This window comes from Dromaius novaehollandiae, chromosome 12, assembly GCF_036370855.1.
Source record: "Dromaius novaehollandiae isolate bDroNov1 chromosome 12, bDroNov1.hap1, whole genome shotgun sequence".
NCBI classification, from domain to species: domain Eukaryota; kingdom Metazoa; phylum Chordata; class Aves; order Casuariiformes; family Dromaiidae; genus Dromaius; species Dromaius novaehollandiae.
In genome coordinates, this window is record NC_088109.1 from 7,356,010 (window position 1) to 7,376,748 (window position 20,739).

Genomic DNA, 20,739 nt, shown 5'->3' on the forward strand with positions numbered 1-20,739 from the left:
CCATATCAATTTAGCACTGAATAGACTTCAAAACTGGTTTAACAAATTTGGAACAGAATTTTAGATGTTTTCAGAAGCTGATCATATAGGAGAGGACCATAGACTACTTATAGGAAGGCATGGGTTATTTTTGTATCTCTTCTGCAGCTTACAGTGAATATAAAATCTTAAGAATGAGCACCCACATGAATAAGGCATTAGAATCTGTGATCATAAAAGATATAAGATTTATGTAGCCAAATAAGATAATGTGCTTATTGGTAGCTGGTATCTACAATCTCAGCCACTTTATTTCTATTTCTTAATTCTCCTGATGACTGAAACATTGATAGGATTGTTAATAGATGTACAGATCCTTCTCAAAAAGCATTGCTTCCCCCCCCCCCCCCCCCATGGGAAAACTAAAATGTTGCTGCACAGGAATTAAAACTTGCACTATTTTATAAATACTGTCAAAGAAATACCAAGATTTTCTCACTAAAGACCAATATATTCTATTGAAAGTATGCAGCATTCACAAAACCTATTTCAAAAGATCAAATTTGATGTTATATATTTCCATGGGAATCAAAAGTTTTTTCTGTAGAACTTTTGTGCATAGTATAGAGAATGTAAAGAAAACTTTGATGTCTCTAGAATTTGAAAAAGTAACATAATATGTAACATCATGGTTATTATTATTTATGTTATTTTGCTTTATATTTGGCTACTTATTTAGAACTTCAAGTGTTGAAACATTACTACCCATTTTGGAAATTTTCCTGCACCACTGATAGGACACTGAAAATAGCTGACTAACTTTTTGTGTACAGTTAGAAAGAAAATAGTCAAAGTCTCCTGAGTGAAAAGCAACAATTTAAAAAGCATGTTTCTTAAAAAGAAAAACCTAGTCTACTTGTTGGTATAGAATTCTTTACATTTTAATTAATTAATCAAGTATGTGAACAAGCCATTTAAAATCAGTAGATATTTTTTCAGGGCAGCAATGAACTATTTAGTCATTTGTCTTCTAAGGAAAAGATTCTTCAGATAAATTAAAAAAATCTTCACTGTACTACTTCTTTAAAACCAGAGGTTTGTTGTGCATATTCTGAAATAGATTGTTTCCAGATTCTAACAAAAGTTTTCCTGGCATTAGTTTTTCTAATCTGTTTTCAAAATTGATTTATTCCAGTTGAGTTTATTTCACAGTCAGACTCATTCTTGTGTTCTGGATTGCGCTGCTGTAGTTTGTATTGTGGTATTTGTGTTTTGTTTCCATTGACAAGTTGTTTGCATTTAACTGTTTCCTAACTTCATTATATTTAAAGGAATTAGCAGCAAAGGGTATCATTTATCAGATTATCAATACCAAAGAGTCTGTATTACTCGCAGTACTTTCTAGAAGGATAGAACTTGAAATGAACATGACAGCATGTGAGGTAATCAAAATTATACCATATCTTTCTATAAAAAAGAAATTGTATCATGTGAAGTACAAACACTCATATGTATCCTTGCTAGATTCTATTTGATATAAGCCATTAAACTTCAGGTAAAAGGAATAACATTTACCTTTTATTAATAAACATTCCAAACTTTGAATGCTGGTATTACAGAACTTTTGTAAAATGAAACAAAAATGGTAAAAATCATGAATATTTTACAAATTGAGTTCCATATGCCCCGTATTATTTTTAAAAAGTATCCTCTAAAGTCCTATGTTTTAGGATGTGCATTCACAGAAAGTATGAGAAATCTTTAGGATCTGCTTGTCCTTTCTGTAAATCATTTTGGCATTGTGTGGATATTTTCTTTAATAGATTTAAGAAGATTTGACCCAGAAGCAACTACCCTAGATATACTGTTTGTGTATTTCTAAGTGTTTTCTGATGAGTTTTACCATGGTACACTACTTCAGTCTTTGAGAAGTCAAACATTCATAGAGAGAACAGGTGAAAGTAAATTGTATTTTCCTTTTTGTTTTTAGCCATTTGTTATTTATGACATGAACTCTTTAATGATGGGAGAAGATCAGATCAAGTGCAAGCACACGTCTCCACTGCAGGAGGAGAACAAAGAGGTGGCAATCCGCATTTTCCAGAGGTGTCAGTTCCGCTCGGTGGAGGCAGTGCAGGAGATCACCGAATTTGCCAAGAACATTCCAGGTTTTGTGAATCTTGACCTGAATGATCAAGTAACGCTCCTGAAATACGGTGTCCATGAGATCATATATACTCTCTGGGCTTCCCTGATGAATAAAGATGGAGTTCTTATATCTGATGGACAAGGATTCATGACACGGGAGTTTCTGAAGAGCCTGAGAAAACCTTTTTGTGACTTTATGGAGCCCAAGTTTGAGTTTGCTGTGAAGTTCAATGCACTGGAATTAGATGACAGCGACCTGGCAATATTTATAGCTGTCATTATACTAAGTGGAGGTAAGTGCTGTCTTATTTAATATAATTTTTGAAAAAATAGAATTGACACTTTTAATTCCTCTCCAAACAGGAAAGTGCTCAGCACTAAGGGATGTGGCTGAGTTTGTTTACATGCAGCTTTTGATAAGCTTTCAGCTTTCTTCGTGTTGGTTGCCCCTTTTTCAGTTTGAGGCAGCAAGTGAAAATGTAAACAACCTGATATTACTGATGGAGCTGGAAATGCCTGCTGAATCAGCAGTTCATTTAATTAGAAAACAAAATCAGGACTATCCTTCTGAAAACAGGAAGGGTGGAATTTCACTGGCAAGGGCATCTGACAGTTAAACTACTGCAATGAGGATTTTTTAAGCCTACAGTTAGATTGTGTGGCTTGCTAATTGTACGTAAATAACTTTTGATTCCATAACAATTTCAAAATATATGTGGCATTTGGCTTACAGGATTGTAATGGTTTTTGGTTTTCTTTAATTCAAACAAGGTTTTTTTGCCTTTAAAAGGAAAAAAAAAGAATGTGTTACTCAGAAAAATGATAGCATCCTAATGCCTAACAAAAAACAAGCATTGTCTGCTCTGTTCACTTTTCCTAAGCTGCTACGTTTGTATTTATGCTTTTGCCTTATGCTTTTAGGGAAGTATAATTCTTAAAGCTAAGGTGTCAGACTGCTCAAATTCTAACACTGCATTAAAAAAGACACTGAATTTTCAGCTTTTATTGGGGACAGTCAGTGGGTTTGATCTGATTCTGAGGTGGCCATAGCTCTTATATTTTGTGAATTAGCAGACTGCTATCCAGATTCAGTTCACTTGGAAACCTTTCTACCAAGAATCTGAGATATCGGATATACATTCCAGGTCAGATTGAAGACCTTTTATTTTGGCCAATCCTATCAACTTCAGTGATGTTGCACAAAGAAAATTTTACCCAACTGATCTGTGTGTACTTTGGCTTAGAATTGTACTGCAGATGTCAATGGGAGGAATGTGCTGAATTTTCTGAATTCAGATCCTCCACAGAGCAGTGCAGCGTATTTCTTTATTAAATTATGTTCACACAATCAGACAAAACACAAAACAACCACATGCTATTGTTCTAAAATCAAACATTTTATTTAGTGTGCATCGTTACATATAGCTTGCTGTACATTTAAATTCACACAGAATTACTTCTGGCATTGAGTTTTATTCAGTAAAAATGTAGTAACACAACATGGTTTATTAGACTAGCTAAATCTACTTCAAACAAGTATAGCTCTTCTCAGAAGACCTTTTCTTGAGCAAGAATTTAAACAAAATGATCCCTGAGGACTCCGAATTAATTCAAAAGCAGAAAATATGTTACGAGTATATTTTTGGTTGGCTTTGATGGGGGAGGAGAAATTATACAAGTCTATTAGGGCACTACACAAAACATGCCAATATTTTGCATTTTCTAATATAATGAAAATTTAATAGATGAGAAACAGACCCCTCAAAATCCAATCCTAATTGAAAAAAGGGAAATCATAATCTGCAAAGCTGGGTCTGCTATACTTCAGTGATGTTTGGTTTATATTAGAGGAAATAGGTATGATGTAAGTAATCTTACATTTTAGATCTCAGGAGGACAATGTTCCACAAGAAAAAAAAAAGACTTCTCTGAATGAGATTTATCAACAAGTATTTTTAAGAATAATATGAAAACAGAGATTAATAATAAAAAAAATTACCTGAATTTACTAGATAGTTCTTAAATAATTCTGAAGCCAATTGAATCCCTAATTATAAATGAGTCCTCTTTCTAGAAAAATCCTTTAATTTCTTGATAAAAAAGATCTCTTACTATCTGTATTCAGAACTTTTTTTCCAAAGAAGAGGGTGGTTATTTCTAAAAATTGAGATATATTTTGGAAACAATTAAACTTTGCTGCCAGTTTGGGAATGACTTTCATCATTTAGTTTACAGATTCAGATTCTACAAAATATATCGAACTGCATGCATCCTGAAGGACTATAAAATCTTAATGTGGTATGGAACTGAGATCCTAGTTTTCAGATGTTTTGGATGCTTTTGTTGATATTTCACTAAGAGCTATCTGAATTTTGAAGAAGCAGGTCAATGTCATTGAAAATAATATTTCTAAAGCAATACATACTACTTCAAACACTTTACTAGCTCCATGAATACTGTGACATTTAAGTAACTTGAAGAAATCCTCTGTACAAATATCCTGAAAAGAAAACCAGCTATTAAGTACGCTTAGAAACTTACAGAACTATCCTAGCCAGATGCACTGATTCTGAGTGAATCTGTCATTGCCTGGGGAAATGATGTTAGTTATGCTCTCTCCATGAGTGCTATCTCTTATGCAGTTTTAAAGAGGAGAAGAGAGAAGAGAAAGAGAATTCCAGCTGGAACACTACATGGGAAAAGCTTTTCATTGTGAAATACATGTTTGGAATTTGCCACAAATCCTGTAAAACAGTTCAACCTTTTGATATTGAAATAGTTGCTTTTGCATTATATGTGAAAAGGCAAAATGCCCATATAACAATAATAAGAAGCTGGCAGATTAACTGTAACGGCAAGAAAATGAAAGTACTCCCACTTCCACAGTCAATTGTTTTATTTTTTCTGAGCTGCTGAGTGCAGCCCCATTCAGTCTCAATGATTCCAAATGTTATTTGAGTCCATTATTATAAAGCTGAAGAGTTGTTCTTCATCACTGTACATTTTGCTTTAAAACAATACTTAAAATGCCAAAAAAATCTAGTATTCTGAAAATAATGCTCATGAGGCAGAGTTGTTGTCTGTGAGCAGTTGGAGATTATCTTTTTCTTACCAAAGAAACACTTTAACCCATTATCAACAATGGAAAACTCTCATTACAACATTCTCTTAGTTAAAGGAACTTTGAAAAATATGTTTTGGTAAAATAAGATTTGGAAAACTTTTTTCAAGGAGATATTCTTCCTCTCTGTTGCATTCCTCTGTGCCACAGAGGCATATCCTAAGCCAGTAGTGAGTGCCACAATATACATGTTAAAGAACTTGAAGCTTCTTAAATATTATATGTGGCTGAGCTGAAAAAAAGTCTATCATCAGATCTGACAACAACAACTTGGATATCTGTGTTAGGGGAGGAAAGATAATACTCCAAGCCTAACTGAGCTTAATCCACTTTATAAATAGCACAAACTCGCTCAAAAAGTTGTAGTCAAATAAAGAGAAAGCTCAAAAGGTCATTCTGTAGCATCTTTACATAACATAGATGGTCCTGAACTTCTCTACTTTATCTTCTGTAGTGTTTAGGATATACTGGTGTTTGGGAATTTAGCTTAATACATTGTAGCAGGGTATAACTGTAAAGACCTAGACTCTGTTAATCAACATGCAGTCAAACCTGTAATTTAAATTCATACCTGTTCCTATATTCACTTTTTCTGGTTTCTGAGTGTGTGCTTTATAGTAAATCTTGAGTCTGAATAACTGCTGCTATTTAAATACTTTATTCAATAATTTTCTGCAGTCTGAGATCTGAAAAATTTAAAGTTTCATCACTGAATAGTACCAAGAAATAGTTTGGATTTGACTGCTGCACAAATCCTGTTCTAGCAATCCTGTTAGAACAACGAAATGCTTCCTAATCAAACCAAGAACTGCAGATGATCACAGTGGGCTTTGAACCAAAATCCTGATGACTACAATACATGTGACAGTCTTGTAAGAAAAACCCAAACGGCTGAGTCATATCTGCCTCAGCAAAAGAAGTAGTACAGTTGTTCAGTCAGCCATATCTTTGCCTGTTTTATCATACTGTGATTTTGCAATGTGTATTTAAATGCGAAATAAACTTAATCAAAGATAGTAAAATGTAAAGGTATGCATAAAGGCATGTGGATGGCAATTTCAGTTGCAGGGAACAGCAAAAGTTGTAGCTAATGTTAAAAACATAAAAGAAGCATCCAAATCTGTAAATAAATAAACAAACAAAATAATTTTCCCTGAGATAGCAAAGAACATCAGTTTATACAAAGCCAGACCACTGACACTCAAAAGTAAGGGGCTATTAACCTTTCCAGTTGCTGTGAACATTTTCTCATATAGTTTTAAGCAGCTTTCTTCATAATTTTCAAATCAAATGAAACAGTCATATGACAATGGATGAAAACCTAAAGAAAAACCTAATAAAGAAAAGTAATCATAAAAAGGGAAATGTGAAACTCTATTAGCATTGTCTGAATGGATAAAAGGCAGGTAGCAAATAGCGCACAGAGTGAAAAAAAAAATTAAACTTTCGTAAGCAGTCTTCTGTATCAGAGAACCTTAAAAGTGGTGACCAATTCACTCTTGGTGATTTCTCACCTTAATAATGCCAACCCTCTGTCCTTGGCCTTCTGTACCTACTTTCATTTTATTATAAAAATGTTCAAGTAGAACTCATTTGTCTTTGTCTCTCACTTCCCTCATCAGTTCCCTTTGCTGTTTGCTCTGTGAGCTTTCAAACATTGTATTAGATATGTAGCCTCTTCAAAGGCCCCCACCACAGTGTCTCATCTAGTTTTCTCCCATTTCAGTTTCTTCCTATTCTCTATCTGCATTTTTCTCAAGGCTTGCTGTTAACCATTTCCCTTGTATCTTTTTTCCACAAGTCATATCTACTTCAGGCTCCTTACATTTGCATTCTCCCTCTTCCTACTACATTACTGCACAAAATATACAGCTTGCTACCCACTGTGTCTGGACCACATTTATTTAAAAGCATCTGAACAACTTGAAATTTACCATAACACCTCTGTGTTAAAGCTTCTGCCTCTTATTTCTCTCTTTTTTTTTTTTTTTTTTTGATTTAAATATGTTTCTTGGAACAGAAACAGCATTTTCCTCTGTAAGAAATTTTTCCTCAGAAAGCATAGCAAACTGTCAACACCCAAAAAATAATGTCCATATCCTGAAGTTCTCATTCATGAAGAATCTCTCATGCCTTCAATGGGAATTTTCCTTCCTCTTGAATTGGCTTATTTAAAAATAGCATTTTATGATCTCCTAGGCTTTTGTCATGGTCATCTTCTCTGACTCCAGTTCCACCAGGTCATTATAAAACCATTAGACTGGGCTTTGCAAAGTTGCTTAAGGAAGTTAGGCACTTAACTCCCACTGAACTTCGGTTGACCTTGGGTGCCCAAATCCTGGGGGCTCCTTGCTATGTTCCAGTCTTAGTACCAGTGTCCTGTGTTTGCCTCTTGGACTCGAAAAGTTGCACAGGGGAGCACAACATTTGATTTGGGTTTCACTTCTGAAAAACTCCAACCCAGAAAATTCCCACCATAAAAGAAGCAGGGGGCAAATGGAGATTAATCTCAGAGGAAATCAAGGCCACAGTCTTTGTGCTTTTTGATTTTTATATCACTGTACACTGAGTCATACCCAGCTGGTTCAGAGTTCATCTGCAGCACAGAAGTAAAATTTAAAGCTATCACAACCCAAAGCCAAAACTGCTAACAGCTCTGAAGTATTGAAAGTCGAGAAGTTTATGAAAGATGTAATGAAAGGAACTGTAATTTGCAGAACATGTATTTAGGTAATCTAAAAATAAATCTGTACAATTTCTCAAAAATCTTCTATGTACTGTTTAAAAATGACTTGATAATATGGCCAAAGGAAATTAATAAAAAGGAGCTGTTTGTTTGGAGGTGATTGTTTTCCGCTTGTGGATTTTTACTTGTAGACTTTCTGAACCACCACGTATTTTAAATTGAATGGTATATAAACAAGTGATCTCTGGAAGACAAGCACAGCTTGCTAGCATGAAACATCAAATAGAAAGAGGTATCTTGGGTCACTGAGGCCAGTCACCTACAAATGAAAGCAGTCACATCATAAAACTGCAGTCAGGCAAATATCAAGCTTCAAATTCAAACTTGCCATCTTTCCAACTTCTGAAAAACCATCCCCAAACCTCACTGCTTTGAGAGTTAGCTGCTTTCTCCTACGCATCTGTTCCCATGCCAACATTGCCTTTTAGTTTAGACAGCAATTCTTGCTCCTCGGAAGTTCAACACCATGTATTTATAAAGAATTTTGCCTTCTCCCAGCCTTCATTCTACTAAACAAAACAAGCCAGGATTAGTTTCTTCTTAAAAAAAAAAAAAAGCTATCATTGCTATGATCTTAATAGCCTTTCTGTGCATCCAGTTATACTTTGAACCATAATGGCTGAACAGGGCTGAACAGGGCTGAACAGACTGGAAACACTGTTCCAGATGAGGCAGAGGAAGAAAATAGGAAAACTTCTACAGCTTGGATACTGCTATTTTCCATTTGTTGAGACCCAGAGGGAATCATGGTTAGCCCCAGCACTAATTTGAAATTTGTGCTATCATATACACATGTATAACTATCTTGAGATTGCTATAACTTACTTCAGAGTGTAGACCGGTAGGCTAATTGAAAGTCCAGATTTATAGATGTTTTGCCCTTCTGAGAAGAAAAAGGCTTTATCTCCATGCTTTTAATACTTTGTTTACACCAGAAAGCCTAGCTCCACAACTGCAGCTGTTGAAGCTGCACATCTATAGCCGCCCTGGTAAACACAGCTCTAGTGCATAGCACAGCCAAGATTATGCATCTTCTTCCGGTTTCAGACTGCAGCAACACAAGCAGAGCTTGACATCAGTGTCATGCATCTTCTATCCAGATGTAACAAGCAGTTGCATCTGTTTCTCTGGCAGCTAAAACTAACATATTGATAAAAGCCTAAACTTTGGGAATATTATAAAAACAAAAGAGAAATGAAGTGGATGAATGAAAAGGTTTTTTTCCTATAGCACTAGTAATGTACTATCCTGTTGTTCTTTAAATGGGTATTTCATTAGCCAGCACCAGCATCAGTCAGCCACCTTGCTGACACCAAACCTAAGGAGTTGGGCAACTGGCCTTTCTAAAATGGAGATATTGCCAAAGGGAAGTAATTTAAGGCTGGTTATAGGCACTGCTTTTTATTGATCAACTTGTGAGATTAATTTCATTGCTCTGCAGCAAATTTTATTTGAATTATTAACTTGTTTTTTCATGTAGTATTTTGATTATCAAAATGCCTTACCCAGTATAAAGTAGCTTAGCAAGCAAAGCAGTAACAGATTACTGGCAGCCATTATCAGATTTGATGGTTTAATGACAATCTTTAGCAGCATTGTTTAACTTTGATGGCTGTAGAATCAAATAATTTATTACTTGAAGTTAGAAAAAAAAATGTTTCGAATTGTTAAATAATAATGACGACCACTGAAAAAGAAGTTTGAGGGCAGGCAGATATAACAAAACTATTATTATGAAAGATAATACTTGTTAAAGAAGAAAGATTTTGCTTCTTTCCAAAGAATAAGATATTCCAAAGATAATCCTGGCCTCTTTGACAGCTGCGGCAGTGCAAGTAGCTGGCTTTGGTTGTAAACATCCAGCCCAGATTCCCCCTCATGGAGGAGAGCTCTCTGTTGGCATGAGCCCAGAAAAGGCATTTTCTAAACAAGCCATATCTGTCAGTCCCCCACTGCCATAAACGTCTGTGGCTAACGTGATAAGTTGATGCTGAAAGCGATCATGGGATTTCTTAACAGCTGCTGGAAGTTGGATGTGGAGAAGGACTGAACCTGTGATTTTTAAGTTTCACAGGTTAGAACTGAGGCTTTGTTGGCCCAGTTCTGTTCTTAGTCCTGGAATATGTCTCTCACAGAAGCTGAGGTTGTGCTTTCTTTATTTTGATATGTTAGAATCAACCTTGGTAGAAAACATTATTAACGGTAGTAACTACATGCAAATCCATCTGTGTATATGCTGATTTCCCAAAAGTGATTTACCCAATACAGACTTCTTGTCCTCCCAGTATAGCTCACTCTTCCTTTACATAAACAACTTTACTGTGGAGAAGCATTGTAGTACTGTATCAACCTACCTCTCTGTCAGTGTATGTAAATGCTTAATATATTAAGAAATCTTTAAAAAATTAATAGATGAGATTGCTGTTTCTACATTCTTCATAAACTTACAACTCCCACTATTTTTCCTAGATCGCCCAGGTTTGTTAAATGTGAAGCCCATTGAAGATATACAAGACAATCTGTTGCAAGCTTTGGAGCTCCAGCTAAAGCTGAATCATCCAGAATCATCACAGCTGTTTGCAAAGTTGCTTCAGAAAATGACGGACCTCAGACAGATTGTAACGGAACATGTGCAGCTGTTGCAAATAATAAAGAAAACGGAGACAGATATGAGTCTTCATCCACTCCTACAAGAAATCTATAAAGACTTATATTAATGACCATAGTAGTTCTAATCCGCTGACATAATGTATGTTCTTCAGATTGCACTATTTCTTTGAGGGAAGACATTGCATACCTAAGAAATTACTGTGAAACAGCATTTAAAAAAGAGAGAGCTTAGTATAGTAGATCTATTTTATGCATATTGTTTATAAAGACACATTTACAATTTACTTTTAATATTAAAAATATCTATATCATGAAATTGTTGGCAGTATTTTCAGAATTAATTTTTTAACTATCTTATTTCTTAAAATTGCTTGTCCAGTATGATTGAAGCTTCACTGAAGTTGGTTAAACATGCAGTTAAATTTTCAACTTAAAAATAAAAATCTTTTTCCAGAAACATTTCTAGGGAAACATTTTAAGTATTATGTTTGATTCTGTGCCCCCTAAGGCAGCAGCCAAATAAGAAAATAATTGAATCACAGATCAGTGCAACTTCCTATGACAGCCTAAAAGGCAAAAGTTAGATGTGTCAAATCAGATAATATTTATGCCTACCATAGTATAATTTTACATTAACAGAGCTCTGTAAAGAGGTAAGTGAAGTGAAAATTTAGCCCATCATTTGTGGGCAAACCCAAAATCTAGACTCCATTTCAAGAAATAATTAAGTCAGGAATGTGCACTGCTCATCACTCTTAGGAAGCAGAGTCTTTTCGATTACTGTGCTGAGTGCAAGTCCGAGGCAGGCGGAGCAGCGGCCTGCGTGGAGGCGCTGCCCCCACGGCCTGGAACGCACGTGCCGCAGCAGCCAGGGCTCATGCAGCTTTTGGCCACCCTGGTAAGTTTGTACTTGGAATAGGTTCAGACTATCCCACTTGGCCTGAGACCTTCCCAAATTATTTGATGAACTATCACTGACAAACATATCAGCCAGAAATGTCATGAAGAATTGGAATAGAGTGACTCCTCTTAAACAAAAGCAAGGTTTGAATTCATTCTTGGAAAACACAAACCTATAGTAGAAGCCCCACTGTGTTAGTTTGACCTGAGCTATCACTGTTTATCACTGGGAACAAGAATGCTTAGAGATGTTCATTGCTGTTAAGATTGTTAGGTTTTTTCTAATATATGTTGCCCTATAATGTTACCTAAGATTTTCACTGGGAACAAAGCAGAGGAGGGTAAATAAATTGAATGGAAGGTGAATTCACTTGCACTATCTTCTTTTGGTAGTCTCAGTACTGACGTGAGATTCCTTTAGACTCCCATCTGCACTACTGACATTTGCTGTCAGTGACTCTGGTCCTTGAGAAAGTCAAGCCGGTGTGATCCACACTGGCAGACCAGGAGAGAGAATGCTAGAAAAAAAGACACTAATTTTAACATATATACTGAAGTAAGCAGTGGTCCCCAGTTGAGTATCACTACTTTCCTCACTTCTACACATTTTATTTATGTAGCAAAAAGCATGCCTTAAACTTAGTGAGACAAGTTCAGTGGTGATATGTAAGTGGACCAAAAGGGAATGTAAGTGTATGTGTGAGTAGCCTGGATTTTCAGTGAGCATAAATTGGCCTTAGTCCTGATGTGGACCTCAGAAAATCCAAGCTGCTGGAAATGATGCAATAAAGAGGCTGGCAGAGGCAAATATTAAAAGAATTCCTTTTGCTCATGCCTTGTATACCTGAAAACCTTTCCTACTACTTATTTCAGATAATCTCTGGGCCTACAGTCAGTAGTAAGCACTGTGCCCACCAAGAAGTGTTTGGAGAGTTGGATCATTCAGCCTCAAGGATTAAAACCCACAGATGAAATTGCACTGAGATGAAGTCAGTATGAGGCTGAAGTGAGCAGCTTTGATCTTCACTATCTGCAATGAGATCATTTCAGGTAACTTAGAAATGATTGCCATAAAGCAAATGGAATACTGCATGTTAATGATCAAGGCTGCATGTTTCCCTGCACATTTCAAGACAGGCACATTGTGCAAGCTGAGCGTCAGATTCTGACAGGAATTACATGCTCCCTGATTTGTGGTTGTTACAATTCAAAAGAGAATATCCTTTCTCTTCTTAAGTTATTTTCCACTGGACACTGGCCATTTGAAATTTTGCCATCGATCGCTTAGTGGAAGAGCCTCTATTTAATTGCAGAGTTCATCCCCTCCTGTAGGAGGATATATCAAAGATTAACTGGTATTGAGATGGACCTTAGTTCCAACACTGAATTCTTATAATAGTGACACACAGCATAAATTATTAATCTGAGACTGCATTTCATATACAATGCAATTTTTCGTTGGCCTCACTAAAAACGGGAGTTCAGATTCATTTTTAAATAAAGAGGAATTCTAGGGCATATTCTTATGTAAGCAATATTAAACATTACTTCAAAAGGACAGTGGAAGAGATGCATTGACAATGAAATTAAGGCCATGACTTCGTTACAGGAAAAACTTCTGTGTGACCAAGAAACACGTCATTAACTCAAATAGCTTAATTTTACTTTATTGCAAGTGGGAATATTTTTAAAAGTAGCAGTTTGGCAGTGGCACTGCTTAAGTAGTTCAGTCCGATATGGTCATACAATGCGTCTATTTTGAGAGCGGTAGTGTAATGGTAGTCAAAATGGTCTCAAGATATAAGGGAAGACAGATTCGCAGGAACAGGTGATATTCTTTATTAGCATGAAAGGACTGACTGCTCAAAAGCCTATACTTTTTTTCCAACTGTATCAGCTGCTCTAATAAAATATATTGCTCTCCCTACATCCTGGCTTCTCTTACATTTTGATAGTTATTCATCATGTTTTCCTCAAGCCATGGAAAATGTTAATTTTTATGTGAATTACTAATCACAGAAATGTTCTGATTCTAAACAGTTACATCATGGTTAGGAAGTTTTGCCTAAAATACTTTTCTACAAGAATAGGTCTTAAGGGAAAAATGTTCATTTAATGGACAATTGCTGTGTACTAATTTAGAACAAATGACTGTTATGAGGATATGAAAACATTTTCTCAAAAAAATAATGTTTTCTCTTGTGAATTATATTCATAATTTTGATCTAATTGTAAATACTTTTTTGTTTCTATGGGATTTTATTTATTAAAAACAAGAAACTTGCTAATGGGAGTTTATAAGTGGGTCGTAATATTTTCAGACTCTCTAGAGTTTTGGTTAGAGTGGGCCATGCCATAAATGAACAATTTGTTTTTTGATCTTCAGTGCTACTAAAAACATTTAGCAACTCGAAAATAGAAAGAGTCAGCTGGTATATGCATTCCTTTGAAAAACTTCATTTTACTTGCGTTTTACTGTGCTTCCTTAGTCATCTGGTTACTACATTGTAACACCTTCAGAGATGATGTAGTGAGTGAGATAAGGGTACATTCCCCCAGGTTCTAAAACTTTTGAGCTGTTATTCTGTCTTGCATATTACACTGATCTGCTTTTTCAGTAGAAAAAAAAAAGGGAAAGCAAACCATACCCAGAGAAAGTCTTAGGACATATCTGAGTGCATCCAGTAACTAACTGCTTATTTCCCTCACTGTACCAAGCATCGAAATAGCTCTTTTAGAAGTGCAGAGTTCTATATCTAACAGGTAAAGTGACCCTCTTCAGATGACCATTTCTCCAGAAAATATTGCTGTAAATGGCCTAAAATGAAAATCTAAATGGGACAAAAACATTTCTACCATTATCATAACAAAGGCAGTTGGGATCATTTTAACCACTGTTTCCATAACAGCAATAAAAATTGTCATCCTACTAATGCAGGTAGATAACCGCCTTCCAGTATTTCAGAAAAGGAAGCAGTTGAGTTCTGTGCTGCTAACAGACTCCTTTCCCAGCACAGGCTGCCCTTCAGTAGTGTAAAATACAGAAGCCTAGAAAATGGGCTTCCTGATAACTGCTTTCATGACTTGTGTTAGCTATAGATGCATCACAGGCCTGCCTTGCCCTTTCACTTCAGCATATACACTCCTGATTTCAATTCACCATTGGTACAGTTAAGCACTGGGGGAATCAGGATTCAATATTTGATTTGCAATGGTAAACCAATGGTAAATGGTCCTGAAGTTGAGTACATTTTAATGGGATTTTTTTCCTTTTAAATAAGAGGTAATCTCTCACACTTAAATGGAGGTAATATCAACTTTGTAAACATAGATAAACAAAGCTGCAGCAGGAGATTTATAGAAGGAAGGAAACAAAAGCCAGAAAAGAAAACCCACCTCCTGGCTCAGCAGCGCAATCATATGCCTGTCAAATGCTTCAGACTTTCATTCAAGCATAGGACAAATTTATGTGCCCCATCTTAAACCCCATTCCAACTCCACAGTGCCTCCACTGTGGCTGAAAATCAGCTGTGTAGGTGTGTCTCCAACATAAATATGACAAGATACTTTTACACTCATCAGTACTAACTAGCCATGAATGGGTTAAGCAATTGCAGGAAAAACAATTTTGGAATTTCTGGATTTTCATTGTGTTATACAAATATAGGTATATAGATATGCAATTAGAGTGGAGTAGCAGCATATGGTAAATGCTCACCAGCTTTAAGAAAACTGTCAGTAGCCAATAACTGACCCAACAGTTGAAGAACTGAGACCAGCCAGGAAATGGTTCCAAGACTTCAGCTGCAATAGACTACTACCATGTGTGTGTGTGCATACATAAGCAAGGATATATATAACACTCATTTACAGTACAGCTCCTAACCAGAAACCATTACCAGTAATCTGTGGGTGGAAGAACTCCAGACAGAAAAAACACAACTGCTATTTATTACTTTTTTGCATGGACATTCTGAGGGTTACCCTAAAACCTATACCATTCATTTTCCAGTATAAAAGAATATTTAAATATAAGCACTTTTGCTTCTAATCAGTCCTGCATTGCCACCTGGCCCCATATATGATTAGTCCTCTTCAGCCACACCCGTACTCTCAAAGGCATACAAATTCAGCTGGCAGTCCTGGATTTCTGCTCAGCGGTGTCAGTATGTGACCTGTTCTGTTGGATATATATTTGTTGAAGTCTCAGTGTTGAGTTGGAGAAGAGGATGAGCAACTGCAACTCAGCACATGAAGATAGTGTAGTTTCACTAAGTCTGCTTGTTCATCAGACCTGGCAAATACATACTCTTTTTCAAGGACTATACATAATAACCCTGTTTATGGTACCCTGGGCTCTGGACCTTAGTGTTCTGTATAAAAGCGGCACACTTGCCAAGATATCAGCTCTTCCTAATACATGCAGTATATAATCAGACTTGGAAACACATCCTAATCACACTTACTTGTATGCAAGGCACCTGAAGTTCCTAAACAAGATTAGAGTCCCCCTGTACTCAGCCTTATAGAGACCAGCCCTGTTCCAAGTAGTTTACCAAGACAAGGCAGACAAAGGGTGAAAGAGGGAGCAGTAAGTGAATTGTATGCTTAGACATATAATAGCCCAGAAACAACCCTCAGATCAGTACCCAGCCCATTTGCTTAGGCTGCCTCTTACAGATTTTTACATTCATACTTTACATTATAAGACTTTTTGTTTGCGGGAAGTTAGCGCAGCAAAGCCAGAAAGTAGGGTGTATGCTTCTGAAATACCACAGTTACTTCAAGTTACAGTTTCTTTCATGACACAAGTCTTTATCACTTGTTGTATCAAAGCCGGTGCTAAATCACTGCAAGAACATAACCTCTGCACTGTACCTCATCCAGACCATATAGAGGGAATTTTCTGGGTGCTGTCATGCAAGCCTTACTCTCAGCAGTAACTAATAGGACTTCAGGGTTAAATTCTTTGGGACTTCTTTTCAATGTGAAATTGATTTAATAGATTTTTGCAAGCAGCTAAAATCAGTTCTCAACTCTGAAACAGGACAAGCTTCTGATTATGATTTTGCTAACTGAACATTACTGTGCATACCCTTTTCTCAGGCAGTGCTGACAGTTAAGCAGAAAAAGAGCCTGTCTTAGCTGCAAATGAAAATAGCCCTTCTATTGAGACACACATTGTTTAAGGACTTTCTTCTTAATTATTAAGCTTCCTTATTATGCTGGAAATGGGCAACATTTTCAGAACAGTATTGGCCAAGAGGAATATCCATTGCTCATTATATTATATGCTGTTACCCAACAAGGTTTTTTTAGTTCAGTGGAAACAACAAGGGAAAACTGTACTCTCTAGAGGCAGGGGAGGGAAGGAGAAATACGCAGCACCATTGGTTCTCACACTGGGAAGAGCTGGCAGTGCAGGAGAAGAGCTTGTCCTGCTTGCTGCAATGATGATTAAAGCATTCTGTTGTGTCAGCATATCCTCAGTGTGTTAGTGCTAACTCTCAGCTGGCCATATCCTGCCAGATTTGCAAGCAGAGCCTGCCAAGCCATCTCAACAAAAATGTAGCTTTAAATATTATAAATGATGCTGCATTTTGCTGTGGAAATGTTTCCTGAAAAGGCTGTTCCAAAACATCCTTTATAGTTGGGGGAAGGGAGCAAAAGGGGCCTGGGAGAGGGAGGAGGGAGGAAAAGGAGCTACTTTTAATAGACTTTTTTTCTTTTGAGGCCAGAGATTCATTTCACATCATTCTGCAAGACCAAATGGATATTTTTTTTTTCCTGGTGACTATAAAACATTACAGTAATAATTTTATATGTAAGTTTTGGCAACAAAACTTGGGGCGGGAGGAAGGACAGAGGGCATCTTATTTTATAAAGGATTGCAGTGAGGGATTTTGCAATTGATCACTTAGTAAAATCTTTTTGGTGGACATCTGTTTGCTGGAAAAGGAGATCTCTGTTCTTCTTATTATATTAAATAAAAAATCACCACATAGAAAAAGAGCTGGGTTCACAGCAATTATCCAAATTATTATTAGGGAAAGGTTTGGGTTCAAGACCAAAAAAAGGATTTGGGTCTGTATTTGATAACAGGTTAGTATCATGGACTGTTCAATCTTTCTAGTTCAGCTGTTCTTGTGAAACTCTGCTTGCTAGGTTTCTTTCTTTTTCTGTATAGGCCCAGAACCAAAATCACGTGGCCAATCTATGTGTCAAATATGCATGCAGGTATGTAGAGAAACTCAAAGTTGTTCAAGTGAGAAGTTCCAATTTTGGCCCATCTGTATGGGAAGGTCCTTTTTATGAGAACACTGGCTCACAAAATTCCTTACAGTTCAGCCTCAAAATAAAATAAACTAAAAGAAGAAGAAATACACACATGCAATCAGAAGTGGATTCTGATGGGACCAATCCAATAGTCCACCCTAATGTGAAATTAGAATTGTGGTTACAATTTGTTTGAATCCAGGTTATTCTCACTATCTCTTACCTGACCTTTAATCAAAAGACCCAGTAGCTACTTAGCTGAACATTTTTCAGCATCTTTTACATGTCCTTTTCCTTTAGATTTCACATTTTTCTTGATATTTTACAACAGTGTTTTTTGCCAGATTAATTCTAGACTGATAGGCAATCACATAATAGCTGTGTTCTTACAGGCAAGATACCATGTTATACAGGCATCCATCTGCTTGATTAAAGTCCAGACTGTTTGCATATGCAGTTGGGGATACAAATGCGAGGTATTTGTAGTCTCTGCATTTTTACAATAGAATGTAAACAAGGGTAATAAAGCCGGCTCTATGAGAAACTGGACTTTCAAGGTAATTTTACTTTGCATGATCAGTTTATGGAATAAAACTGCCTGAGGTTTATTGCTTACACTTACAGTACTTTGTGGAAAAAGGTACTGCAAACTTCAGACTATCAGAAAGGCTTTTTAAAAAAAGATGGAAAGTAAAACATATTAAATGCTTAGTAAATGAAATGCTTTTTGGTTTTGCACCTGCTATTGAAAAAAGTGCAAATGTACAAAAATAATGGAAAGCTCAGTCACTGAGATTTCTTTACCTTCATTTCCATGTGAACTCTGCAAGAAGTGATAATCACAATTGCCAGTATAATGCAAAGGTCCAGAGTCTGCTTGCAGGTATAATTCAAAACTGGTATAATGCTTTTGAAAGCAATGGCATTACACCAAAATGAAATCATAGTCAATGAACTCATATTCAGACTTAAAAATAGATTAAGAAAGCAAGACTAAGGTACTAAGGTGGTATCTGGAAGTTTTTTGGATAATCTAAGTTCTGAATCTCTGGTACTTTTGGTACCAAAAGATAAAAATGCTGTACTCAGAGTGAATGTTTTCTGATGTAAGCCATTTTTGCATTCCCATAAGCAGAACTTTTCCTTTACCTTTTGTGGAACATTGTGAGGCTCTTTCCTGCAAGGTGCAATGTAAGTGCAATGTATTTCTACCTTGTGCTACCATAATAAATTTTCATTACTGGAGAGTATACAATTTACTACATATATTATGAAGGAGGCTATAAAATATCCAGTTACAATGTTCGCAGGTAGTCTCTCATAGATGTTCAGTCTTCACTGCTCTTCCATTTGTATACAGTAAAGCTGTGTACATTAACTAATATCAGGTCTGGAATGTAATTAAACAAGTCATACAGGGCTTGATCCAAAACCTTCTGAACGCAAGGAAAAATCTCTAAAATTGCGATCAAGCCTGGAATGCAGTTGCTGTCCCTGCTTAGATAAAAATCACATTTGTATTAGATATGAAATGGGCTAAGTGCTCCTGGTTTGGATTCTAGCAGTTCACAGTCAGACAAAATTTGGAGTTTAGCAGAATGGACATGAGCTGTTCTATGCTAGTTGGCTTCAGTGCTAAAAAATTGGGCACATTTAATTTACTAGTATAATCACATCCTTAATCTCCTCTGGATGTTTCCTCATCACAGATCCCGCTTTGCATTTTCAGCCAGATAACGCTCCTGAGCATCAGAAAGGCTCTGCTAACAAAGGAGAAGAGACAATACAAAAGAACTCCAGTTAAAAAAAAAAAAACAAAACTTTTTAAATATTCCTATCTCTGCTCACTTTTACTATATTTCTTTTCACAAAAGTTATTCTGCTGATACACAGTCCCAATGAAATCACCTTCAAAACAGGACTACTTGTAGAATCAGCCTCCCAAGAATGAAATATAATAGTGACTTTTAGGTCCTTCACCATTACCACTCACTCTTAAGTAATTTATAAAGAAATAGTCTTTGTGCAAGTAGGGCAGAGTAGGCTTGGAGAGCAAATTTTGACTCAAGTTTTATCAGAAACATTCTCTGATGGCCAGATTTGGTTTCTGGTATTGTGTGCAATGCCTCCCAAAGTGCACCACAGCTCTAAACCCTGCTGCAGACAGTCAGATTGCTCACAAAAGGTATCCCTCACTATACTGTTAGAGTGAGTAGTATCCAAAGTGAACAGGATTTGATCCCAAATGGGAATTACCCAGAGACTTTGGACTGCAGATACCCGTCCAAAATATGCAGAAAAGACATTTGCAAAGAACAGTAAATGCAGGGTGTTTTTTAAAAGAAATTAGACATTAAAAACAGTCAAAACAGATTGTCAATGCCATTACTGACCATTCATGCTCCATAATAAGCACAATGTGAAACTCTTGCCATCGCTGCTATCTCTGGGTGAGGCCAAAGCCTGGCTGGTTTTCAGTGACCAAGACCCTTCTGTACCAACGGGAATCATCCAACTTGCACTTGCAGGAACATGAGGATTCGACTGTGGGCATTATTCAGACAAGAGGGAGAGACGTGGTTTGTTGTACGAAGGAGAGAGTGTGTCTATTTTTCCTAGAGCGTATGTTTCCATAAAGAAGTGGCTGCACAAGGAGCTGGCTCTCAGAGCAAGCTGGAGCACAGCTTGTGGCCGCTGCTGCACCCCAGATTCTTCCCATTGTCCCCAGTTCCTGTTCCCTGCATCCGGCCCGTGCCCTTGCTGGGTGTGAGTGTCTGTCTTGCTCCCAGCTATGATAGTTTGGTTAGCAGCCAAGGGGCTGAGGATACAAATTATAATAGCATTTCCTTCCCCAGAAACCGTTGTGCCAGGGGATGGGAACAAGGCAGACCCAGCTGTTCCTGCCTTCTACAGCTATCCTGAGGTAGTGGCGACCTTAAGGCATCTCGGGAAGGAGCAT

The 20,739-nt window shown here is 36.7% G+C and overlaps 1 protein-coding gene across 4 annotated transcripts in view; it reads left to right on the forward strand.

Annotated features, from left to right (window-relative positions):
• Positions 1 to 13,805, forward strand: part of PPARG (peroxisome proliferator activated receptor gamma) — a 64,366-nt gene extending 50,561 nt beyond the window's left edge. For all 4 annotated transcript variants that reach the window (XM_026099551.2, XM_064518837.1, XM_064518836.1 and 1 more), the window contains exons 6-7: positions 1,970 to 2,420; positions 10,464 to 13,805. In XM_026099551.2, coding sequence (XP_025955336.1) covers positions 1,970 to 2,420; positions 10,464 to 10,711 — 699 coding nt within the window. In that variant the 3' untranslated portion in view covers positions 10,712 to 13,805. The remainder of the gene's footprint in view (positions 1 to 1,969; positions 2,421 to 10,463) is intronic.
• Positions 13,806 to 20,739: the final 6,934 nt, after the last annotated feature.